The following is a 24,373-nucleotide window of genomic DNA, read 5'->3' as shown; positions in this document are numbered from 1 at the left end:
CAGTTTGGAGAGAATACTGGGATGCATCTCTTGTGAAACATGCAATTAGCTCTTTATTGACCATAAGTGATCAAACTTCTGTTTGTTTATTCATCTGAATGATAAGAAGTCGACTGCTGTGTTTCTTGAACATTTATGTTATTAGTTAAGGAAAGAAATTTTTCCACAGCATTCTGTATCAATGTCTCAGAGAAGAACAGGTAATGCTCTTTTCTTAAATGTCTGCAATAAAAATGGAGCTTATTGAGATGTTCCAAAGTAGAGTGACCAGATAGCAAGTGTGAAAAATCAGGACTGGGGTGGGTGGGGGGTAATAGGCACCTATTTAAGAAAAAGCCCCAAATATCAGGACTGTCCATATAAAATTGGGACATCTGGTCACCCTATCTTAAGGGTTTTAATTAGGATTGCAATATTATTGTTCATGGTTAAAACTTTAAGCAATTTTCTGGTTTACATTTATTGTATGACTATAGCTCCAGCTAACCTTTATACACAGTATCATCATCTGCTTTAAATAATTTTCTAGGGAGAAGCTTTGTTTTTCTCTGTTCTTCTTCCTTCCTCATTTCCACTTCATCAGAATCACTTTCTGCATCACTGTGGTACATTCGTTTGAGATTCACTTGTACTGAAGGCCCTTTAAAGTATGACAAACATATTTAATTTCAGAGCTATAGAGAAATCAATGAATGTTGCATTTGCAAGAGGACTTGTGCACGGCTCTGGATGTTTGGTGCATTTCAATATAAGGGGCTGTTGCCACAATCACCTTCAGTGTGTTTAGGCCATATACCATGCAAAGATTCCAATGAAGCAGAAAAGGATGGATGATACGGTTAGTGTGGGTCTGCTGACATAATATACTTGGAGAACATCTGTTAAAATAAGTATGCTTCCTTTCTCCACTGGGAATTGCTTCTGCAGATTGCTTACTCCTGACAGACTAATGGGCAGAAAAACCTTCTAGAGAAAGGTTGAGTACTTAATTAAATCAAGATGAAGGGACTATTCTCACAAAAAGCACTAAATTTGGCTCCTAAATTAAGTGTGGCAATGGGGTTCCAAGGGATATATTAGCCTCCATATATATATGACTCCCAATTGATGCTTCTAAAGCTTAAGTGAAAAACATTCACATCTAACAGTAGCTTCCTATCAATAACAACAAAGATTAACACTAACTTTAGGAACGAATAAACTGAGTATATATGAAAAGAGAAATACACTGGTAAAAAATGCTAAATAAAGTTTATAGGAGTTCCATTTCCACGTGTAGGGCTTGAAGAATCGGGCCATATTTTTGTATCTAAGGCAAGTTTTTCATTAACTATTTACAGATATCCAAAGAAAGTGCTTTTTCATAAGAGACACTTACATACCGGATTCATGTATGGTGCCACAGGGATCTTCACACCATGACCGTTCTCTGCTTCCACTGGAAGTGCATAATTGAGATGGCGGTACAGATTCCTTAAAAAAAGAGATATTAACAACCACCAGGAAAGTGAACCCATTTAGATAGTCTTCATCATAAATGAACCTTTATGTGTTTATTAAAAACTAGAAATATAAATATCAAAATACTAAGGTACAGTTACGACGAACAAATCAGTCTGCACATGCCAGTTTTGTCAAAGTACTTTGGTTCAGTGGCAAAAATTTTAATAATCATTAATTCTCTAGGACTTATATTAATAGCCTACAGCTAAAAGTACAAGAAACTACCTAATTTTATTTTGTAAGTTTCTGCATGCAGAAGTGACAAATCATTTTCTTTTTGAATTTTTTTCCATTTTAAAAAAATTCAAGGCAAAAGCAAAGATATGTTTTGTGTTTTTTGTTAAAATACAAATTATCAGTGCTATTGCTGGGATGAGAGATTATTTCCTTACAGTTATAATATAGACAAAGTCTCAATGACATCCCAGACAACACTGTTTTTATACTAAACTGAAATATGCAGGCAAGATTACAAGAAAATGTTTGAAAAGAATGTTAAAAATTTAAAGCACTATACATACATTTCCCTAATGCTACCGATTGTAAAATAAACAAACATACAAAACTGCAGCTTTTCAAATGTGTCTCTATCATACCTCTCCTTTATTTTGCATATTTTTAGTATGATCTTTCAGTTTTGCGTTAATGGAGATTTTGTCTGAAAGGTAATTTGTAACGTTCACTGCCTCACTAATATCACATATTTCCACCTCAGGGTCAGTAACCTTTATGTCTTTTCCACTCATGACAGCTTTGTCCATAGTTACTGGAGTTAGATTAGGCTACACAAAAGAAAACAATAAAACAATTGTTGAAAATGGGTATTCAAATATACTAATTTTATAGCCCTTGTGTACTCTGTAGCTGAGTACTGTGCATTGGTATGGACCAGAAGTAAACATGACTTGTTGATGTCCAGCTAAGCCCTGCAATGTGGTGCATCACTGGAACACTCAAGTCGACCCCAACACCTTGGCTGCCAGTGCTGTTGCACATTGCTCCCCCCCACACATTTTCTGTGATGCCACAACTCTTTGGGAATTTCAGAGGATCATGGAAAATGAACATCTTCTTTCCACCAGGACCTTAACAACATCCCTCACCACTGCTTGAAGTCATGTAAGCCCTTTTGGACCCACACATTTAACCTTCAATAATGCAACTTCAACCCTGATGAAGCATGGAAAGCTGAATGGAGTTCACAAGAAGTCACAAACACCACATGAAAGACCCAATGCAGAAGATCCCTGGCTTCGATCTCCCATGAAGCTCATAGACAACTCTAAACCACATCCACACAAACCATGGCAGATGTGGATACTTGTTGCAAAAATGGAAAATTAAAGACTCTTCAGTGTGTGACTGGTCACCCAGAACAGGCATCACAGCAATACACTCTGCTACTCCAGATACAATTATCTGGCTTAACCATCTAAATGTAAAATTATAGTTGTTGCTCTACATTTACATCAGCCAAATGGAGAAGATGATTTTATCAGTTTATAGGAAATCTAAACAGAAGTTTAAAAAAAAATCTCAGCATATACCAGGATGCATAATTAAAATAAAAATGACTGTAAACATGTACATAATCCTATGAAAGTGTGATATAAAGATGAGCTAGTTGTCTTTACTTTTCTAATAATTAAGGGACAGATCATAACCTAAGTGTCTACAAATGAAGTGGACAGAGATCCAAGAAGTCAGAGACTCAGACTTGAGATGGGGACATAAAAGAAGAAAGTGCCTACTCTGTGATATTCCCTTCTCCCCACCTTAACACCCCTCTGAGAGTGTACTTCAGGAACTGAAACCTTTCACAAGGGAGCACACTTTCCACAGAGTTCACCCCTTCAACCATGCAGGAATCCTCTGATTGAGTTAATACCATAGTCTATTAATTTAAATGTGTTCCCCCTTCATGATCTGAAATCTCTAAAGCATGACTTGGAGAAAGTGGTTAGTGTGGGGTACCCATGGGAACATGGAACGAGTTTTGCTGCCATGAGGATGAGAGGACAGCCAAGGAGTGGGAGACAGTTTGAAGGCATTTTAAGATAATTCTGAACTCCACTGATCTAATATCCACATGGAATTTAATGTATTCATGGATTATGTGGGCCCAACCTACTGCCAAGTAAACAGGACTTCCAAAAGCTCCATGAGTGAAAACGTAGAGTTGTCATGCTCCCACATGAGTGTAACACATACTGGTGAGAATCTAGACTGAGCAATCTGGAATGTGTCTGTGGGTTAGGGAAAAAAGACGGTTACTCACCTTTGTAACTGTTGTTCTTCGAGATGTGTTGCTCATATCCATTCCAGGTAGGTGTACGCGCTGCGCGTGCACGTCTACCGGAAACTTTTTTACCCTAGCAACTCCAGTGGGCCGGCAGGTCGCCCCCTAGAGTGGCGCCACTATGGCACTTGATATATACCCCTGCCGGCCCGCCCGCTCCTCAGTTCCTTCTTGCCGGCTACTCCGACAGTGGGGAAGGAGGGCGGGTGTGGAATGGATATGAGCAACACATCTCGAAGAACAACAGTTACAAAGGTGAGTAACCGTCTTTTCTTCTTCGAGTGATTGCTCATATCCATTCCAGGTAGGTGATTCCCAAGCCTTACCTAGGAGGTGGGTTCGGAGTGAGAGGTCGCGGCCTGGAGTACTGCAGAGCCAAAGGCCGCATCATCTCTGGACTGCTGTACCAGGGCGTAATGGGAAGCGAATGTATGGATCGATGACCAGGTCGCTGCCCTACAAATCTCTTGTATTGGCACACGGGCGAGGAAAGCCAGCGATGACGCATGCGCTCTGGTGGAGTGAGCAGTCACACGGCCCGTCGGAACTTGGGCCAGGTCGTAGCAGGTCCTGATACAGGACGTAACCCATGAAGATAACCTCTGGGAGGAAATCGGTAGCCCCTTGACCCAGTCCACAACTGCCACAAATAACTGAGGGGACTTGCGGAAGGGTTTGGTTCTATCCACATAAAATGCTAGAGACCGTCGGACATCTAGCGAATGTAGCTGCTGCTCCCTGCGGGACGAATGGGGCTTGGGAAAGAAGACTGGGAGGAAAATCTCTTGGTTGACATGGAAAGCTGAGATCACCTTGGGAAGAAAGGCAGGGTGAGGCCTCAGCTGTACCTTATCTCTGTGGAAGACGGTATACGGTGGGTCCACCGTGAGTGCCCTCAGCTCTGACACTCGTCTAGCTGAGGTAATGGCCACCAGGAAGGCGGTCTTCCATGAGAGGTAGAGCAGGGAGCAGGAAGCTAATGGCTCGAATGGAGGACCCATGAGTCGAGTTAGGACCAGGTTGGGGTCCCATGAAGGGGCCGGAGGGTGAATTTGCGGATAAAGCCGCTCCAGCCCCTTCAGAAATCTCGCCACCATAGGGTGAGGGAAGACGGAACATCCGTCTACTCCGGGATGAAACGCGGAGATGGCGGCTAGGTGGACTCGGAGGGATGACAATGCCAGACTCTGGGCCTTACGGGACCAAATATAGTCCAAGAGAGTGGTGATGGAAGTCTCCATAGGGTGAAAAGCTTTCTCTGAACACCAGCAGCAGAAACACTTCCACTTAGCTGTGTAAGTCGCTCTGGTGGAAGGCTTTCTGCTGCCCAAGAGAACCTCGCGAACCGGTGTGGAACATCGCAACTCGGCATCTGTCAACCACGCAGGAGCCATGCTGTAAGGTGCTGAGACTGAAGGTCCGGGTGACAGAGCCTGCCGTGGTCCTGAGTGATCAGGTCCTGATGCAGGGGCAGGGTAACTGGGTTGGTCACCGAGAGGTCAAGCAGCATGGGGTACCAGTGCTGCCTGGCCCATGCTGGAGCTATGAGAATCACCCGGGCTCTGTCCCTGCGGACCTTGATGAGAACTCTGTGAATCAGCGGAATGGGCGGGAAAGCATAACACAGGTGGGCTGTCCATGGGATCAGGAATGCATCCGCTAGAGACCCCGGCTCCCGACCCTGGAAGGAGCAGAATGTTCGACACTTCCTGTTCACCCTGGACGCGAAGAGGTCCATCCGGGGATGACCCCGCCTCTGGAAGAGTGAGAGGGCGACGTCCAGACGGAGGGACCACTCGTGTGAACGGAAGGATCTGCTCAGCCGATCCGCTAGGGTGTTCCGCGCTCCCGGGAGATAGGAGGTGGAAAGGTGAATAGAATGGGCTATGCAAAACTCCCAGAGACGTATTGCCTCGAGACAGAGGGGAGAGGACCTGGTGCCGCCCTGCTTGTTGATGTAAAACATAGTCGTCGTGTTGTCGGTGAACACCTTGAAGGAGGTGGACGAATGCTTGACAAGCAAGGCGGACCGCTCTCAGCTCTCGCACATTGATGTGGAGGTTGATCTCCTCTGGAGTCCATAAGCCCTGAGTTCTCTGGGTGCCGCAGTGAGCCCCCCAGCCCAGATCGGAGGCGTCCGAGGTCAGGGATGCCAAAGGTTGGGGCGGATGGAACGGGAGCCCCGCACAGACTACGGATTGGTCCAGCCACCAGCGAAGAGAGTCTAGTACCGTCTGAGGGACGGTGACGACTGTGTCCAACGACTGTCTGGCCGGCCGATACTGTGCAAGGAGCCAGGATTGAAGAGGCCTCATGCGGAGTCGGGCATGTGCCGTTACAAATGTGCATGCTGCCATGTGGCCTAGGAGGGCCAGACATGTCTGTATTGAGGTCAGCAGGGCCGCTTGCAACCGTAGAATGATGCCCGACAACGACTGGAACCTGGGCAAGGGCAACAAGGCCCTGGCTAGGGCAGAGTCTAGAACGGCCCCGATAAACTCTATCCGCTGCGTGGGGAGTAGAGTAGACTTGTCCATGTTGATTACGAGGCCCAAGGCCGCAAAGAGGGTGCTGATCCTGTCTACATGGTCGCGGACCTGCAAGTCCGACGTGCCTCGGATCAGCCAGTCGTCCAAGTAGGGGAAGACGTGAATGCGGCAACGCCGAAGGTGTGCGATGACGACTGCCATGCATTTTGTAAATACTCTTGGGGCCGTGGAGAGGCCAAACGGAAGGACCGCGAATTGGAAATGTCGGCGGTCGGCTACAAAGCGGAGGAAACGCCCGTGTTGGGGGGCAATAGAGATGTGAAAGTAGGCGTCCTGCATATCGAGGGCGGCGTACCAGTCTCCGGGATCCAGAGATGGGATAATGGTTCCAAGGGATACCATGCAGAACTTCAACTTCACGATATACTTGTTGAGTTCCCGCAGGTCGAGGATGGGCCTGAGGCCGCCCTTGGATTTGGGGATTAGAAAGTAGCGGGAATAAAACCCCTTGCCCTTCTCGTTGTCCAGCACTGCCTGTATGGCTCCCTTGGCAAGGAGCGCATGCACTTCCTGACGGAGGAATTGCTCGTGAGAAGGGTCCCTGAAGAGGGACGGGGATGGTGGATGGGAGAGAGGGGGCGAAGAAAACTGCAGGCGATAACTGGCCTGCACCGTACGCAAGACCCAACGGTCCGACGTTATATGGGTCCATGCTGGGAGGAAAAAGGAAAGGCGGTTGGAAAACTGCGGGGAGGGATCCGGAGGGGAAACTGGTACTGCGCCCTCGGGCGCACCTTCAAAATGAAGGCTTAGGCCCTGGAGGGGCCTTGGTGGAGCCTTGGTTCTGCCCCGTTTGTCCACCGGACTGTCTGCGGCGGTTGTTCCTGCCACGGCGCCTCGAAGGGTCCTGTCGCGGGCGGAACGGAGGATATGGCCGCCATTGCTGCTGCTGATTTTGCTGCCTGAATGGCCTGCATTGCGTCGCCGGCGTTTGCATGCCCAGCGACCTTATGATGACTCTATTATCCTTCAGATTTTTGAGTCTAGGGTCTGTTTTATCTGAGAACAGCCCCTGGCCTTCGAAGGGGAGGTCCTGGATCGTGTGCTGGAGCTCCGACGGAAGGCCAGAGACCTGAAGCCAAGAGATCCGGCACATCGTGAGCCCTGAAGCTAGGGTCCGAGCGGCCGAGTCGGCAGCATCAAGGGAGGCCTGTAGCAATGTTCTAGCTACTTTCTTGCCCTCGACCAGGATGGTGGAAAATTCCTGGCGTGCCTCCTGGGGCAAGAGCTCCGTAAACTTCTCAGCCGCTACCCAGGTATTGAAGGAGTATCGGCTGAGGAGGGCCTGCTGGTTGGATAGCCGGAGCTGCAGCGCCCCAGCTGAATAGACTTTTCTGCCCAGGAGGTCCATCCGCCTCGCCTCCTTTGACTTGGGCGCTGGGGCCTCTTGCCCGTGGCGCTCCCTATCGTTCACTGACTGGACCACCAACGAGCAGGGGGTCGGGTGAACGTACAAGTACTCGTATCCCTTAGAGGGGGCCATGTACTTACGCTCCACCCCTCGAGCGGTTGGAGGGATGGAGGCCGGTGACTGCCAGATGTTAGTGGCATTAGTCTGGATGGTTTTAATGAAAGGTAGGGCCACTCTGGTGGGTGCATCTGCTGAAAGGATGCTCACCACCGGGTCCTCAACTTCCGACACCTCCTCCGCCTGTAAGTTTAGGTTCTGTGCCACTCGGCGGAGGTGGTCTTGGTGCGCCCTCAAATCCAGTGGAGGGGGACTGGAGGACGAGGTACCCGCCACTGCCTCATCCGGAGACGGGGACGAGGACACCCCCGGCACCAAAGCGTCCACGGGGGGATCTGTGAGGGGCTGCTCCTCTACTTCCGGAGGTAGCTCTGGGTCCCGGTGAGTCCCCTCTGTTTCCGGAGAGGGAGGAGGTCGGGATACCGTCGCCTCCGGAGGTCTGCGCTCCGCTACAGGGCGGGGGGTAACATGTTGCGGACCTTGGGTCTGGGTGTATGCCCATGGGGTCCAGAACCCCCACTGTGGAGGCCCCCGTTCTTGTGATGGATCTTGGAACAGGGCCTTGTGTCTGCCCTGTGCCAGGGCATAGGCACTATCTGCGTGGGACGAGACTGACGGCTCCCTAGAAGGCCAGGGAGCCGCTGAGCTTGGATAGTATACAGCTCCATGCGTCGTGACTGACATTCCCCTTGGTGCCGAGGCTCGCTGCCGTGACTGACCTCGGTACCGGGATCGGGACCGAGAATGGAGTGATGCTCTGTGCCTCGAGCCCGACCAGGATCGGGAGCGATGTCGGTGCCGGGAGCGGGACCGTGATCTTCGTAGAGTACGGTGCCGGGACGGCAGTGGAGACCGGGACCTACCACCAGCGCGGTGCCGGGAGGTCGACCGGGTTCGGGACCTGCCACCGGTTCGGTGCCGGGAGGTCGACCGTGGAGCCGAACGCTGAGGCGATCGGCTCCTGGAATCTCGGTGCCGGTGGTGAGATGAGCCCGACCGGTACCGTGCGGATGGTGATCGGTGCCGCGAGTACGACCGGTACCGTCTGGGCGACCGGTGCCGGGACTCCGAGCGGCGCACCGAGCGAGAGCGTTCACGTCTCCGGGGTGATCGGCGCCGGGACTCGGAGCATCGGCTTGCCCCTGGAAGTTAAGCGTCCCAGGGTGCCGTCAGCGCGATTAAGTCCCGAGCCGAAGCGAAAGTCTCCGGCGTCGATGGGACCCTGAGCTCAACCACCGATCTCATGGGGGAGCTAGGTGGGGCTGGACTCGACGGACCTTCCGGGCCCGGAGTCGACAGTGGTCCTGCAGGTGGTGCCGCGGCTAAGGTAGGAGCCGTGCGGTCCCCTCGGGCCTGCCTTGATGGTGTCGCAGACGCCGAGGGACGTAGATCTGCTCCCGGTGCCGGAGATGATCGGTGCCGGGGAGTCTTGCCAGTGCGGTCCGGTGCCGGTGTAGAGCCGGCCGACTGCGCCGCCGGTGCCGGAGACAGAGCCGCTTCCATCAGGAGAGCGCGGAGTCTTTGGTCTCTCTCCTTTTTAGTGCGAGGCTTAAAGGCCTTGCAAATGCGGCACTTGTCGCTAATATGCGATTCCCCTAGGCATTTGAGGCACGCGTCGTGGGGATCGCTTGTGGGCATCGGCTTCTTGCACGTCGAGCACTGCTTGAAACCCGGCGAGCCAGGCATGGGCCCGGCCGGGTGCCGGGGAGGGCAACGGCCCACCCGCTGGACTATCTACACTTAACTATTAACAACACTTAACTAAGAACTATCTACAAGTTAAACGACGATCAGGAGAGCTAGGGACGTGGAGGTCAGCAAGCCGCACTCCACAGTTCCAGCAACCGACACGGCGGTAAGAAGGAACTGAGGAGCGGGCGGGCCGGCAGGGGTATATATCAAGTGCCATAGTGGCGCCACTCTAGGGGGCGACCTGCCGGCCCACTGGAGTTGCTAGGGTAAAAAAGTTTCTGGCAGACGTCCACGCGCGGCACATACACCTACCTGGAATGGATATGAGCAATCACTCAAAGAAGAACCTCAAACCCATGTCCCCAGCTGGAGATAAAGAAAAGTATACATACAGGAGGAGATTTTCATTGGCACCGCTTTACTGAAATGGACATGTGCAACTGAATGATAACTCTGATTAATACAAATCTATATAAATACATTGTGTGGAAGATATTCAGTATTATTTCTCTTAGGGAAATCAGTGTTTGTTTCTACTGACCAATGAGTAAACAGAGATGTGAGGGAGAAGAAAGGATGGTTTGGTGTGTAAGGCACTGGCCTGGGTCTCAGGAGTTCTCAGTGCAGATCCCAACTCTGCTAAAGACATCCTGTATGACCTTGAGCAACTCACTTAATTTCTTGCTGCCTCAGTTCCTCAACTGTAAAATGGGAATAATTACTTTTCTCTCATTCTTAGCAATACTATATAGATGGCAAGTTCTTTGAAGCAGGGACTACTTCTTACTATGTATACATAAAGCAGCTAAAAGAAGGGGGCCGGCCCCAATCTTGGTTGGGACCTCTTAGCAATACTATTTGTATTATTGTAAATTTCCTCCCATGATTATTATACTAGTATTCCTGATTAGAACAGCCTATTTCACTACTTGATTTTCTTGATTATGCATCTTTCCTAATCATGACATCAAGTAAAAAAAAGACAATACAACAAATCTTAAAGTTAAATACTTGAACCATATAAATATAAAATAATATACATTATATTTATCGTATCTGTGCTTTAATGTTCCATCTTTTAAATCTCTTTTTGGATACTTCTATTTTGAAAAAGAGCATGGAATTTTGCACTTACAAAAGTACCTGGTTGAACACAATGTAACCACTTTCTACAGACCTGCTTTCTTGTTAGAATGGCATACTAATTCTATTCATATTAAACAGAAGTAATTCTCATTCACTATAAATAGACTAAATCAGTTCCCCTGAAAACACCCAAATGAAGCTGTTATGATTAATTAATAAATACTGTATACTTTACTTAAGATAATGCAGACATTGAAATAATTGTAAAGAGTATCTTTAAATTCTTACCAAAGAAATTGGACTTAAAACTGGTGATAAACTTTCATTTCCAAATACCAACTTTTTGACATTTTCAGGAGATTGTTTTAGATGTACACTTTGATTATTCTTTTTTGTTGTATAAAGCTTGTTATCTGAAATTCCTTTCACAATGCTTAAGGATTCCCTCTTTTCTGGTGTTGAGTCCTGAAGATATGATGATGTTGATCTTTTCAAAGAAACATGTTCCTGAGTAAATGCTTCCTCTGGTACTTCTTCAGCACCTAGTAAGTATAAACACTTAATTGACGATATTAGGCCTTAACACCTTTTTTTTTATACCTCATATCACAAGTCGTCTCTGTGTACAGAATTCCCATTGATGTCATTGAGAGTTCCATGGAAGGATGGCCACGAAGTCATGTTGCTGGCTTTCAAGGAGTTGTCTTGAATGTCTTTGGGAACCTGCAACTCCAGTTACCTTGAACAGGAGTTGTGGGTGCTCAACAGTCTGGATTTGACCTAAGAACTATATTACTTTTTAGAAAATACAGTTCATAATGTTAGAAAAAATAATTGCAAACTGAATGGACTGAGATTTCCCCATAAAAATCCTATCCCTTAATAAGGCATACCTTCATATTAAAAACTGTCTTTGAAACTGAATAAGCAGTCAAGTAAAATACATACTGGAACTTCCAGTGTTGACCATATAAAGAAAAAACAGGTGTTTGCCCATGACCATATAATATTTGGGTTTTGTAATAAAATGCTATACATTTCATATGGTACAGATGGATTTTTAGAAATATATGTTCATATCACAATTGAGTTACTCTCATGCAAGTGCTTTGTCCTTAAAGTCTACACAAGAAGAAATAAATTGCTTTTACTTAGTATTGCTCATCATTACAGTATATTTTAATAGAAAGTAAATTACCAACTGTTCTTTTCACTGATACACTGTATTTCTATTACACTCTGGTATGACATATCAACCATAATATCTATAACAATGATGACAGCACACCTATGTATTTTCTGCATTTTAACATATAATGTACATTAAATGGATGTACAGAGGGTATAGTGTATACAAAAATTTTAAGCAATTATTGGAATTAATTGATATTACAGAGAGACAATAATTAAATTCATATCCAAAACTGGAGCCGACAACTTTAAAAATAAAAATACAAAATAATACACACATCTCATCGTCTCAACAGATGCTGGGCTTTCAGGTGAGGCTACTGGTGACATTTCTAATTTTCTTTGTTTTATAGGATCTTTTGATTTAGTAAATATTTGCTGTTGATTTCTTGATATTCCCTTTTTTGGCTCTGTAGAAACGTTGTTCTGTAGTTCCTTGTGTTGATTCACAGCTTTGTTTTGGCCATTTTTGTGCTCTTGCTAGAAGTACACAAATCTACATAAGCATTACATTTAAACAGACTAGATTTAAAACATGTGTATATATAGATACGTATACAGTACAATATATCTACTTGTCCAGTCAGACACATGGTTTAATCTGGAGAGCTGGCGAGTTCCCCCTTTAGTTCTAAAGTATTTAGGTGCCTAAAGATGCAGATAGGCACCTAGTGGGATTTTCAAACGTGCCTAGTTGTCTTCAATTCCCATAGACTTCACTGGGATTTGAGCATATTTGTCATGTTACAGAAACTGTTTAATCCAGTATATAAATTTTATTTGATATAATATTAAAATTATATTAAAAAAAGAGTGAAACATCTCTTTTTCACTTCATCAGTACTTTATTAAAACACACCATTGCTTAATTGATCCCAAACTGATTTAGGCATTCAACAAATGTATTCTTCTTTTTAGGGCTGTCAAGAAATTAAAAAAATTAACTATGATTAATCACACTGTTAAACAACAGAATACCATTTATTTAAACATTTTTGAATGTCTTCTACATTTTCAAATATATTGATTTCAATTATAACTCAGAATACAAAGTGTACAGTGCTCACATATTTTTATTACAAATATTTGCTCTGTAAAAAAAAAAAGAAATAGTATTTTTCAGTTCACCTAATACATGTACTGTAGTGCAATCCCTTTATCATGAAAGTTGAGCTTACAAATGTACAAAAAACCTGCATTCTAAAATAAAACAATGTCAAATTTTAGAGCCTGCAAGTCTACTCAGTCCTACTTCTTGTTTAGCCAATCGCTCAGACAAACAAGCTTGTTTACATTTGCAGGAGATAATGCTGCCCGCTTCTTGTTTACAATGTCACCTGAAAGTGAGAACAGCCATTCGCATGGCACTGTTGTAGCCAGTGTCACAATATATTTACATGCCAGATGTGCTAAAGATTCCTATGTACCTTCATGCTTCAATCACCATTCCAGAGGCCATGCATCAATGCTGATGACGGGTTCTGCTCGATAACAATCCAAAGCAGCAGATTCCAACAGCAGAAGATTGATTTTCTTTTTTGGTGTTTCTGTAGTTTCCACATTGGAATGTTGTTCTTTTAAGACTTCTTCTCCCCCCTCTCAGATTTCAGAAGGCACTTCAGATTCTTAAACCTTGGGTTGAGTGCTGTAGCTATCTTTAGAAATCTCACATTGGTACCTTCTTTGCATTTTGTCAAATCTGCAGTGAAAGTGTTCTTAAAATGAACAACGTGTGCTGGGTCACCATCCGAGACTGCTATAACATGAAATATATGGCAGAATGCGGGTAAAACAGAGCAGGGGACATACAACTCTCCCTCAAGGAGTTCAGTCACAAATTTAATTAATGCATTTTTTTTTTAACGACCATCATCAGCATGGAAGCATGTCCTCTGGAATCATGGCTATAGCATGAAAGAGCATACCAATGTTTAGCATATCTGACATGTAAATACCTTGTAATGGTGGCTACAAAAGTGCCATGATAATGCCTGTTGTCACTTTCTGGTGACTTTGTAAATAAGAAGCAGGCAGCATTATCTCCTGTAAATGTAAACAAACTTTGTTTGTCTCAGAGACCGGCTGAACAAGAAGTAGAAGTGAGTGGACAGACTTGTAGGAGCTGAAGTTTTACACTGTTTTGTTTTTGAGTGCAGTTATGTAACAAAAAAATCTACATTTGTAATTTCCACTTTCAGACAAAGATTGCACTACAGTTCTTGTATGAGAGGAATTGAAAAATACTATTTATCATTTTTTCAGAGCAAATATTTGTAATAAAAAATATACACATGATTTCAATTACAACACAGAATACAATATATATGAAAATGTAGAAAAACATCCAAAATATTTGATACATTTCAATTGATATTTTATTGTTTAACAGTGCAATTAAAACTGCGATTAATCGCAACTACTTTTTTTTCAGTTAATCGCCTGAGTTAACTGCGATAATCGATGTCAACATATTTTCTGTTTTAATGAGATTAATGTTAAAATTTCAAAAAAGTGTCTAAATCATTTAAAAGAGCTAACTTAGGAACTTTTAGGCTCCTACGCAGCTTAGGTGCTTTTACAATAAAATTTAAAAACCCACTAAAACATATGTTTTTGGAGTACAGAAGGTTCTATATGTATAAATCTATGCACTACTTTAGAGTAGGGAAAAAAGAAATAGGGAATAATTTCCAGAGGGCCTGAGCACTGGAAGGGAAGGGTTGAGGCCACTATGGCCCAGGTGTCGGGCGGCAGGTCAGCAGCAGTGCCTATTATTCCCATTGCCCATGAGCTCAAGGTTCTCCCACTTGGGCACTCAAAATCTGAGGCACCTCAAATCAGTGGCCACTTTTGAAAATTAGGGTCCCAGTTTCATAAAGACGCTGCAGAAGATCAATAATACTATTTACCTGTACTCTTAATTTTTCTTTCCGATGTAAGCACTGTGAAGATTCCTGTTCACTCTCTGACTCTGAATTTGAGTAATCCTTATAACTTTTTTTTGCTAATGCTGCTCTTCGAGGCCATTTTGGTCTGGTTGTCTGTTTTAGTCTCTCATCAGCTTTTGTATTTTGTTTTTTACTAATGGGTACCTTTGTAAGAAATAATGTTGATGTAAGCTGAAGATTCTAATGACAAGAACTATGGAAAATAACCAATTGCACAGCAACATGTTGTATGTACCAGGAACTAGCTACAGTATTTTGAAGAAAGGAAGCACATATTAGCCTTAGAATTTTACATGTTTATTGTACAGAACATAGGGGCAATAATATACCTCTTATGTAGCTCCACTGACTTCAGGAGGGATGAATTTAGCAAGTAATCTTTAATGGTAGTTTAGCACTGGCCAAGACAAAACCTGAAAGGTTAACAAGCTAAAGAATAATTACTCATTGAAAAGGTTCCCTCTTCTCCATTCTCCTGGATAGAGAAGGATCAGAATATACTTATTGAACTGGACAACCTAAAAGTTTCATAGACTTCTAAATGGAACAGATGAAAATGTAAGTTGTGATAACTGAAGGATAATGATCTACTGCTAGGTGTTATACGTAAGTAAAAAGAAGAGCCAAGAAAAACAACAGAAGACTTCAGGATGGGGGTAGAGTGAATGTTTCTCCATCCTCCTTCTTAGTTATGACAATATAGTTTCTATAGGCCTGATACTCCTGTCCTGATCTATAAAAGGACTGAAGCTTATGACTGACATAAAATTGCCATAAAATACGAACTCTCCATTTAATTTTGTATTATTTAATGCACACACTTAGCTATCATATTATTTTCTATTTGTCACACTTTATATTAAGTGTGTACTTATAGTTTGTAAAGTCTTAATAGAGGTTTTAATAACTGGTTTAACCAACTGTTATAAAGTCGAGCAGGTCAATAGATTGCTTTGAACTATAGCATGCAAACATCTATAATGTTGTCCACTAATATGTTTATAACCATCTATACTCATGTCTGTAACACATTTATAACATCTTGTAATAATTTATTAATTATTATTTATACACTATTTATAAACGTAACTTCAAGTACACCTCTACCTCAATATAACGTGACCCAATATAACACGAATTTGGATATAATATGGTAAAGCACTGTTCTGGTGGGCAGGGCTGCGCACTCCAGTGGATCAAAGCAACTTCAGTATAACGCGGTTTCACCTATAATGCAGTAAGATTTTTTTGCTCCCGAGGACAGCATTATATTGAGGTAGTGGTGTATGACTTTTTCATTTTATAGCTTTTATACTTAGTTAGGTTTATGATTTTTCTAAATAATCGTACAAACAATCCAAAGGTATTATAATGCAGTGAATAATTCAGAGGCAAAAAGCTATCTTACCTAATCCAATCACTGAAAAAGTGAATAATTAAATACAATGGTTTGTCTTGCCATTAATCAGTAACTAGTTATTACCAAAAAATTATACATCTTAGAAAACAAAATGCAAGCATCAAAATGCCATAATCATTCCAACTCTCAGCTAGTATTATTAGGGAATAGGAATTGTAACTGGCTCTGTTGTATTATTAAAGCAGTCAGAACCATTTTAATTGGCTGTGAATTTGAAAGGGATTTTATTGAAAGTTAGGAGTGAATTAATACAAATATTTAAAAAAAATCCTATGGTCAATTAAAATAGATAAAAATATCTATTAAAATTAAGTTGCAATTTTACTTTACCTTTTTATTTTTTGTTTTTTTCCCTTCAGATCTATCCATCAGACATGCAGAGTCACGGAACGTATATGCTGTTAAAATCAATAGCATTTAGAAAACTAGCCTAATATCCAAAAAATGTTGACAATCTACAATTTTAATTGTTAGAACAAGGTATCATGTATACCCCCACAGATCTTTATCAATGCATTAAACTGCTTTCAGATTACTATTCGGACAGTAATACAGTTTTGCTAAAAAGAATTCTTTTTGTCCTAAAAAACAAAACAAAACTTTTTTACAATATTCACCTTCACAAATACTGAGGATAAGTACATTTCGAAGTCCATAGGTTATGGAAGGTATTTGCATTTGATTGTATTTAATTAAGTTTAAATATGTTTGAAGTCTGTTGTATTTCATGTATTATTGTGGGCTAGGACTATATGTAAGCTCTCAAATTGGAAGAGATAACAGATGTGAGACTTGGAGGTTCAAAGGATTATCTTAAACAAGATGCCGGACAAGAATGGACTTCTGGAGCAAAAAATGTTAAGTGGTTTTCCTGGAGGATATGTAAGGGGAGGTGAATGCAAAAAAACCTTTTGAAGCTATACACTGAGGAGTGAGTCATCATCTGCTGATCCCATTACTTGAGGCCAAGATCAAAAGCCTAAACTGTAGAAAGGAATGACAGAACTATCCAGGATTGTACTGGTTCTGAATCTGAGACAAATTACGTATTTATAGTCACAGGAAAACACAGTTGTGGATTTTAAGGAATGGCATTTACCAGAGCCCAAGGTTCAAGTTGGGTAACCTCTAGAAAGCTTTTTAGCATGCTTGTATTTCTTTTATTGTTTTTAATTATGTTTTCTCTGTAATGCTTTCACCTGAAGAATGAATGTGCTTGCTTATAAAGAGCTGTGTGGTAATTTGTAACTACAGGCAATACACTGGGCACAGACTGCAGAGAGAAAGCATAGTGCAGACACTGGCCTTTCAGGCAGACTGGACTGCTGGGAATATCACAGATCTCTTGGTCAGGAGGGAGAAACTGTCGGTCTCTGCCCAAGAGAGGTGGCGGCTGAGGAGCTGGGAATCTAGAGTGGTTGGCCTCACAGGACCACAGGTGCAGTTACCATGAACTGAGACGCACTGCACACAACATATTATGCATGGCAAATATAATTAAATAATTTAAGAACTATTTACAGGTAAGTGAAATGCAGTCCCTAAATGTTCAACAATTAGTTTCTTACTTGCTTCTATACTTTTAGATTTCTTCGGATTTTTAGTTCTGCTGTAATCTACTAGTTGGGGTTTAGGTTTTCGGTTAGACTCTTGTAGCCAACTGATATCTGTCTTGCTGTCATCACCTCTGTATTCTGTGTCAGTGTCACTAAAGAGATGCTTCTTATTTTTATTCATTCTATTCTATACAAACAAACAAAACAAAAATAGTTAAAGGTCATTTATTTCTGTTTAGATTTATAATACAATTTTTACCTAAAAGTATGTGGTATTTCTAGATATAAGAAGCATTTGAGCTACAAAAATCAAGTCTAAAGGCCTATCTTTACAAGAGTTTTCACAGTATTAAATTCAATAACTTCGGGCTGCTTTAAATTATGTCAAGGGGCAGTTCCACCTCCATTCAAGAAAAGGACCATGCGAGTGGAAAGATGGCTTACAGTTTTTATAATTTTTTGTATCATTTTAAGGGAAAAGAATGGTTATTTTCCGTACTGAAAATCTGGTCTTTTTAATATCAGTTTCCCTGAGTTTAAGAAACTTACTTTATTATCTACTTTTTTCTGGATCGTACTTTTGCTTTCATCGGGATTCCTTAAACAAAGAGATATTTACGTTAATAAATACATCCAAAGCTGAAGACATCTGCTGAGGTTATTGTCATCTTTCTGCTTTTGGTATGTATGTGTTTAGGAGGGGAATTATGAGGCACATGCACTTGATCTCTTTTTGGCAAGTTTGAAAACCACAGTTCACTTGCAAATCTAACATGACAGCCTCTTAGTTTGAGGCAAACAGGGACACACAACAACTACACACACTGAAACCATTAGGTTGCCTCCCCAGAGTGCTCCATGAGGAAGCTCTCTTCATTAGTAAATACCACACATTAAACTAGTAATCTGATGAAAATGAAAGGATTAGGGAGAAATTTACCAAAGGAAAACAGTTAAAAAAAACCCAACCAAAAACAAAATACAGCTGAGGAAGCCATTGGAGCTGCCTTTACTTGCTGAAGAAAAGAAAATAAATGAAGAAGTTATGCCAGCCCACTTTACAGGGAAAGTGAGACAACAAGAGTGTTTTTTTCCTGTTTATATCTATTAGATGGACTTGCACCTGCTATCTTAACTGGCACAGGGGGACGCTGGAGAATGCAAACAAAACTATTCATTATTACCATCTTTAAGGAAAAAATATTTTTAGATGATTATAATGCAATGTAACATTCTTACATTTTTTCTGTCAGTTTTGTACTAGCTTTCAGGTTAGTAACATGTAATTCTTGGACCTAAAATGTAAGTACAAATAAATGAGAAATAATTGCAAATGTATCTTCCATGATATATATAAAATACATTAGTTATTCACACAAAGAGTAACACTAAGACTTTTTTACTCCAAATACAAAATTTCTTGTTTGCAATAATTTACAATGGTCAATTTACACATCAAAGAATATTTCACATCTTCTCTTTGAATATTTTAATGCAAACTTCCCAGATTTCACATAAATCATATTACTATTTTTATATGCATATTTTAAACTTTTTCTTAAGAGTTATATATTGGCCCATATTCTCCAGTTTGTACTTAGTAAGTATACTACTACATCACAGTTTCTGCTAAAGACAGAGTTGGCAGCAGAGCGGAAAAGTTAGAGGATGGATCTGCCAGATTTCATGGCACCAAGAACTAGTTTCCATGAATTTCCACTTTTCTCCCTTTCAAAAGGCTTAGAGCACGTCTAAACCCATAAAATACATACAGAGGAGGTGGTGCTCTCCCTTATAACTTTCAGCCCATTCTTTAAAAAGCATTCACCCGTGATGTGGGAAACCTAGATTCAATTTCCTACATTTGCCTAATGTGGAGCAAAGACTTGAACCCATATCTTACCATCTTCTATGTGAGTACCCTAACCACTGTGCTATTAGTTATTATGAGGTGAGTCTCTCTCAGGACTTGTCTATATTGCCCTACAATTCGGACTACAAGGATGTGAACAGCAGTGCACTCCACAGTGCTGCGCTGTAACTCCTGTATGTGGATGCTGTGGGCACAAACTAAAAGGTTCCTAGTTTGCATTAATGTAGACTACTGGAATCTTACTCCAAGCTTTATCGTAGGTTCATCAAATCCACTTAAGTTAAAATTGTAGACATCATCCCTGTCAAAACAGATACAAATAAAGCTTTAGTTAGTGAATCAAGGAATATTCTTAACATAATTGGATATTAAAACATTTTCAAACAAAATTACTAGATACTTACACAATATGTCCTGTAGTCATATTAAGCACAGCTGTAGTTTTTACGTTTCTACAGCTTCTATTCTGAACTTTTTCCTATACATACAAAAAGAGTTACACAGGTCTAATATTCAAAACATGTTTATCTATAGTCATCAATACATCAGCAAGTTCTTTAACAAAAGCCTGGGTGATAAATTAGTTGCTTTTGAATCTAAATCTCGCTAAATTTACAATATTCAAATATGGTATTAGGGGTCAGGACTGCTGGAGGTGAAATATTTTGAGATGTAAAATCATCATCTGTGGCCCTTAAAAATCTCATGGTACTTATTCAAAAAAATAAGTGTTGGTTTCTGTACCACGCCCAAATTCCATTTGAGTAATATGTTTTCCTACTTATTCTCATTCTCTCTTAAATGTATCTTTTAAACTGCTGTATAGTCTTCCATATCATGGAAGAATGAACTTCAGTCATAAATTAAATGATCCCGTTATATGCTGTGTGGGAAGGGTTTGTCTCCATGAACATTTAGTTCACATTGAGAAGAGTGTGAATCTACCCCACACTAGCATGTTGCATACTAACTGTCCATGAAGACTCTACTGATGCACACTAATCATGCCTTAGAGAGCTTTGATCACCCCCTTTTCAAAACAAGGTAGAGCAAAGCACACTAAAGAAAAAATGGTTACTCACCTTCTCTTAACTGTTGTTCTTTGAGATGTGTTGTTCATGTCCATTCCAATCAGTTGTGTGCCCATGCACGTGCCTGAGAACCGGAAGATTTTCCCATAGCCACATCCGTTGGGTTCATCTGGGCACCCCCTGGAGTTGCACCTTCATGGTGCTCAAGATAGAGCCCTGTTGACCCGCCACCCCCTCAGTTCCTTCTTGTCAGCTACTCCAAAAGAGGGGAAGGAGGCTGGCTATTGGAAGAACAATAGTTATGAGAAGGTGAGTAACCATTTTTCTTCTTCAGGTGCTTGTTCATGTCAATTCCAATCAGGAGAATCACAAGTCCAAGTTTAGGTGGTGAGGTCAAAGTCTTCCACTGATTGAAGCACTGCTTGTCTGAAGGCCGCATCATCTCTGGCCTGCTGGGTAATTGCACAGTGTGTGGAGAAAGTATGTATGGAGGACCACGTCACCACCCTGCAGATTTCCTGAGTGGAAACCTGTCATAGGTTTCATCCTCACTCTGGACTTTAGAGTACAGATATGAGGACTAGCATGTGAACCCCTAAACTGAATTACCAGCTTAGATCTGGTCTTGCTGCCACCACTCCCAAGTACTAACTCCCTTCCCTGGGTAGTCTTGAGAGACTTCTTCACCAATTTCCTGGTGAACACTGATCCAACCCCTTGGATCTTAACACAAGGAGAATTTAACCATCCCCTTTTCTTTCCCCCCACCAATTCCTGGTGAGTCCAGATCCAATCCCTTTGGATTCTAACACAAGGAAAAACCAATCAGGTTCTTAAAAATAAGACTTTTTATTAAAAAAAAGAAAGGTAAAAAAAAAACCTCTGGGAGAGATTAGCATACCAGCTACTCTCACAGACAACAGATTCAAAACACAGAGGATGTTCCTCTGGGCAAAACTTAGTACACAAAAGAATTCCCAATTTGATTATTCCTCTAATTGCACAAAGACAAAGTCACAAAGGAAAATAAACATAAACCTATTTATTCTTTTCTAAAACTTACTACTCTGATAAGAGGCTGGTTCCTTGATCTTTTCCACTCCAGCTGAAACTGACCAAGACAAAAGGAACTTTTCTCCTTCCTTTTGAAACATTCTGTCCCCCCATTGGTTCCTCTGGTCAGGTGTCAGCTAGGCTAGTTGAACGTCTTAACTCTTTACAGGTAGAAGAGGCATTAACCCTTAACTATCTGTTTATGACAGAACCTGAGCCAGGAACACTAATGATGAAGCCTGTGCCCTGGTGGAGTGCGCGGTGATTGGAGGTGCAGGAACACCTGCCAGGTTGTAGCACTCACAAATACAGGATGCTATGCATGACGAGATGAGTTGTGATGACACAGGCTGACCTTTCATTCTGTCTGCCATTGACCCAAATAACTGGACCGATTTTCTGAACGGTTTCATTTTCTTGATGTAAAAAGCTAGTGCCCTGTGGACCTCCAGAGAGTGGAGGCTCCGCTCCCTGCCACTGGAATGAGGCTTACGGTAGAATGTTGGGAGAAAGATGTCCTGGTTGATGTGAAATGCAACACAACCTTTGGGAGGAAAGCTGGGTGGGGCCTGAGCTGAAGCTTGTCCTTATAAAACACGGTGTAAGGAGAGACTGATGTTAGGGCCCTGAGGTTAGCCACTCTCTTGGCCAAGGTTATCGTTACCAAGAACGCTACCTTGTAAGAGATGTAGAGCAGGGAGCATGTTGCTAATGGTTGAAACGGAGGTCCCATGAGCCTAGAAAGGACCAGACTGAGGTCCCAGGCAGGGATACGCTGACAGATATTAGCATATAACCTGTCGAGCCCTTTTAAGAACCGGCTGACCATAGGGTTAGAAGGTGTTATAAGAACATCTGCTAATGATTGACTGCTGGTTCAAAATACAGAGCTGAAGACCCCCGTAGAGTAGACCTTTCTCCCGACAAGGTTAAGTTGCTTAGCCTCCTTGTTTTTAAGGGAGGGCTCCTAGAAACCCTACAGCTCACGCTGATTAGCAGTGTGTCCACAACAAGAGAATCGGGAGGTGGGAGGAGGAAAAAGGTTTGTACTCCTTGGAGGGCACGAAAAAACACCTCTCGTTGCACTTGGCAGTGGGTGGCAAGGAAGTTGGGGTCTGCCACAAGGTCTTGGTGGCGCCCACAATAGTCTTAATAAGTGGTAGGGCAATATGAGAAGGACCTGAGGGGGTGAGGATATCCACCATGTGATCAGCCTCCCCGACCAACTCCTCAGCCTTAATGCCTAAATCTTAAGCAGCAACTGATGTAACACCCTGTTGTCCTCAAGTGCTGGGGCTATGGCTGTGCCTGCAATGCCTCGTCTGAAGACAGGGAGGAGGAAGCCCTTATAAGCAGTGGATGCTCCCTCCATCAGCTCCCAAAGGGTCCTGTGACTCTTGGGGATCTCAGGGGAACTTTGGTGCTGATGGAGCGCCCGTTGGTGCCAGGGCTGTCAATGCCGAACTCGGTGTTGGAATGGGCACTGGAGACACTGACGGTACCGCTGGTGGAGCCGGTGCTGAACCAGCTGCCTGAGCCAACAAAGGTGGCCGGGCCGTTGTCTGTGCCGCTGTCGGTGCCAAGGTCATCATCAGTGCCGAAAATGCTGTCAGCACCGAGGCTGAAAGAGTCACCAGTGCCGGCGATGGTGTCACAGCCAATGGCATTAGCATGTGGATAGGCACCAAGGCAAGCTGCACAGTTGGCGTCAGGATGAATGTGACTGAGGCCACCGAAGATGCTGTGGAGCAGTGCCCTTTGTTCCCTCCCTGGCTTTGGTGAAAGGCCCAGGGGGTCCAGAATGCCACTGTGGTGGATTCTGCCACTCCGGTGGCCAAGCCTGGGGCTTTGGTCTGTCTCACCTTGACCTCGATCGTCAGCTCCTACTCTTCCAAGAGCAGTAGGAGTCAAACTCTGACTTCAAGGTCTCCGAGATTGAAGACCATGGGGGAGCCGAGCTTTGGTGCCTCGAGCATCAAGAGCTTGGGGAGCCACTAGGCTCTCTGTCCGAGTGGGCTGGTGCCGAAGGTCATGGAGAGGGGGAAATATCTGGATATCATTGCTAGCCTCCCTCTTGACTGCACCTGAGGGCAGGGTAGAATTGCCAGTGCCTGACGTTCCTCCCTCCTAGGGGGCGAGAATAGCACCGTAAGGTGCAGAAGATTCTGAGCAGCTTTGAAAACTTCCGGTGTTGAAGGAAGTGACATCTGCTGTCCCACAGGGACCAGTGAATGTGGGGGCCCCAGAGTCAACTGCCTCGACAGGGATTTTGAGCTGTGGCCCACCTGGGATTTCCCTTCTTTAGATTTAGCTGGAGGTGACTGACTTTTTGGCTTCATTTTCTTCTGAGGTGCCAGCAAGTGAGACCAGTGCCTGCTCTCTGCTGAACCTCGGGAGATGCCGTGTTGGTGCCGAGCATCCCGGGAGCTGTCCTTTTTTGGCACCAAACTTGATGACAGCACTGGGGCACTCGTCGTTGATAAGGAAGAGTTAGGAGATGAGCCGCCTGAGCCCGGATCCGAATGCAGGCTTAGAGCTGCCTCCATGAGGATCACTTTAGGCCATTGCTTCCTTTCTTTAAGAATTCTAGGGCGGAACTCGCGACAGACCTTACAGCGATCCTTTTGGTGATCCTCCCCAAGGCACCATGAACATGGATTGTGGCTCGCTCTTTAGCATGTGCTTCGTGTTGACCACAGTTTTT

At 43.3% G+C, this 24,373-nt stretch overlaps 1 protein-coding gene across 1 annotated transcript in view; it reads right to left on the bottom strand.

Moving 5' to 3' along the window:
* Positions 1 to 24,373, bottom strand: part of SYCP2 (synaptonemal complex protein 2) — a 66,094-nt gene that overhangs the window by 5,769 nt on the left and 35,952 nt on the right. The window contains exons 26-35 of the mRNA XM_030533403.1: positions 19,990 to 20,063; positions 19,829 to 19,886; positions 18,952 to 19,007; positions 18,262 to 18,310; positions 17,725 to 17,899; positions 16,487 to 16,554; positions 14,698 to 14,880; positions 2,100 to 2,285; positions 1,383 to 1,473; positions 488 to 640 (exon numbers count right to left, since the gene is read on the bottom strand). Coding sequence (XP_030389263.1) covers positions 488 to 640; positions 1,383 to 1,473; positions 2,100 to 2,285; positions 14,698 to 14,880; positions 16,487 to 16,554; positions 17,725 to 17,899; positions 18,262 to 18,310; positions 18,952 to 19,007; positions 19,829 to 19,886; positions 19,990 to 20,063 — 1,093 coding nt within the window. The remainder of the gene's footprint in view (positions 1 to 487; positions 641 to 1,382; positions 1,474 to 2,099; positions 2,286 to 14,697; positions 14,881 to 16,486; positions 16,555 to 17,724; positions 17,900 to 18,261; positions 18,311 to 18,951; positions 19,008 to 19,828; positions 19,887 to 19,989; positions 20,064 to 24,373) is intronic.

This window comes from Gopherus evgoodei, chromosome 14, assembly GCF_007399415.2.
Source record: "Gopherus evgoodei ecotype Sinaloan lineage chromosome 14, rGopEvg1_v1.p, whole genome shotgun sequence".
Classification (NCBI taxonomy): Eukaryota; Metazoa; Chordata; order Testudines; family Testudinidae; genus Gopherus; species Gopherus evgoodei.
Note: the sequence above shows the minus strand (reverse complement) of the source record. Positions and strands in the feature narration are given on the sequence as shown.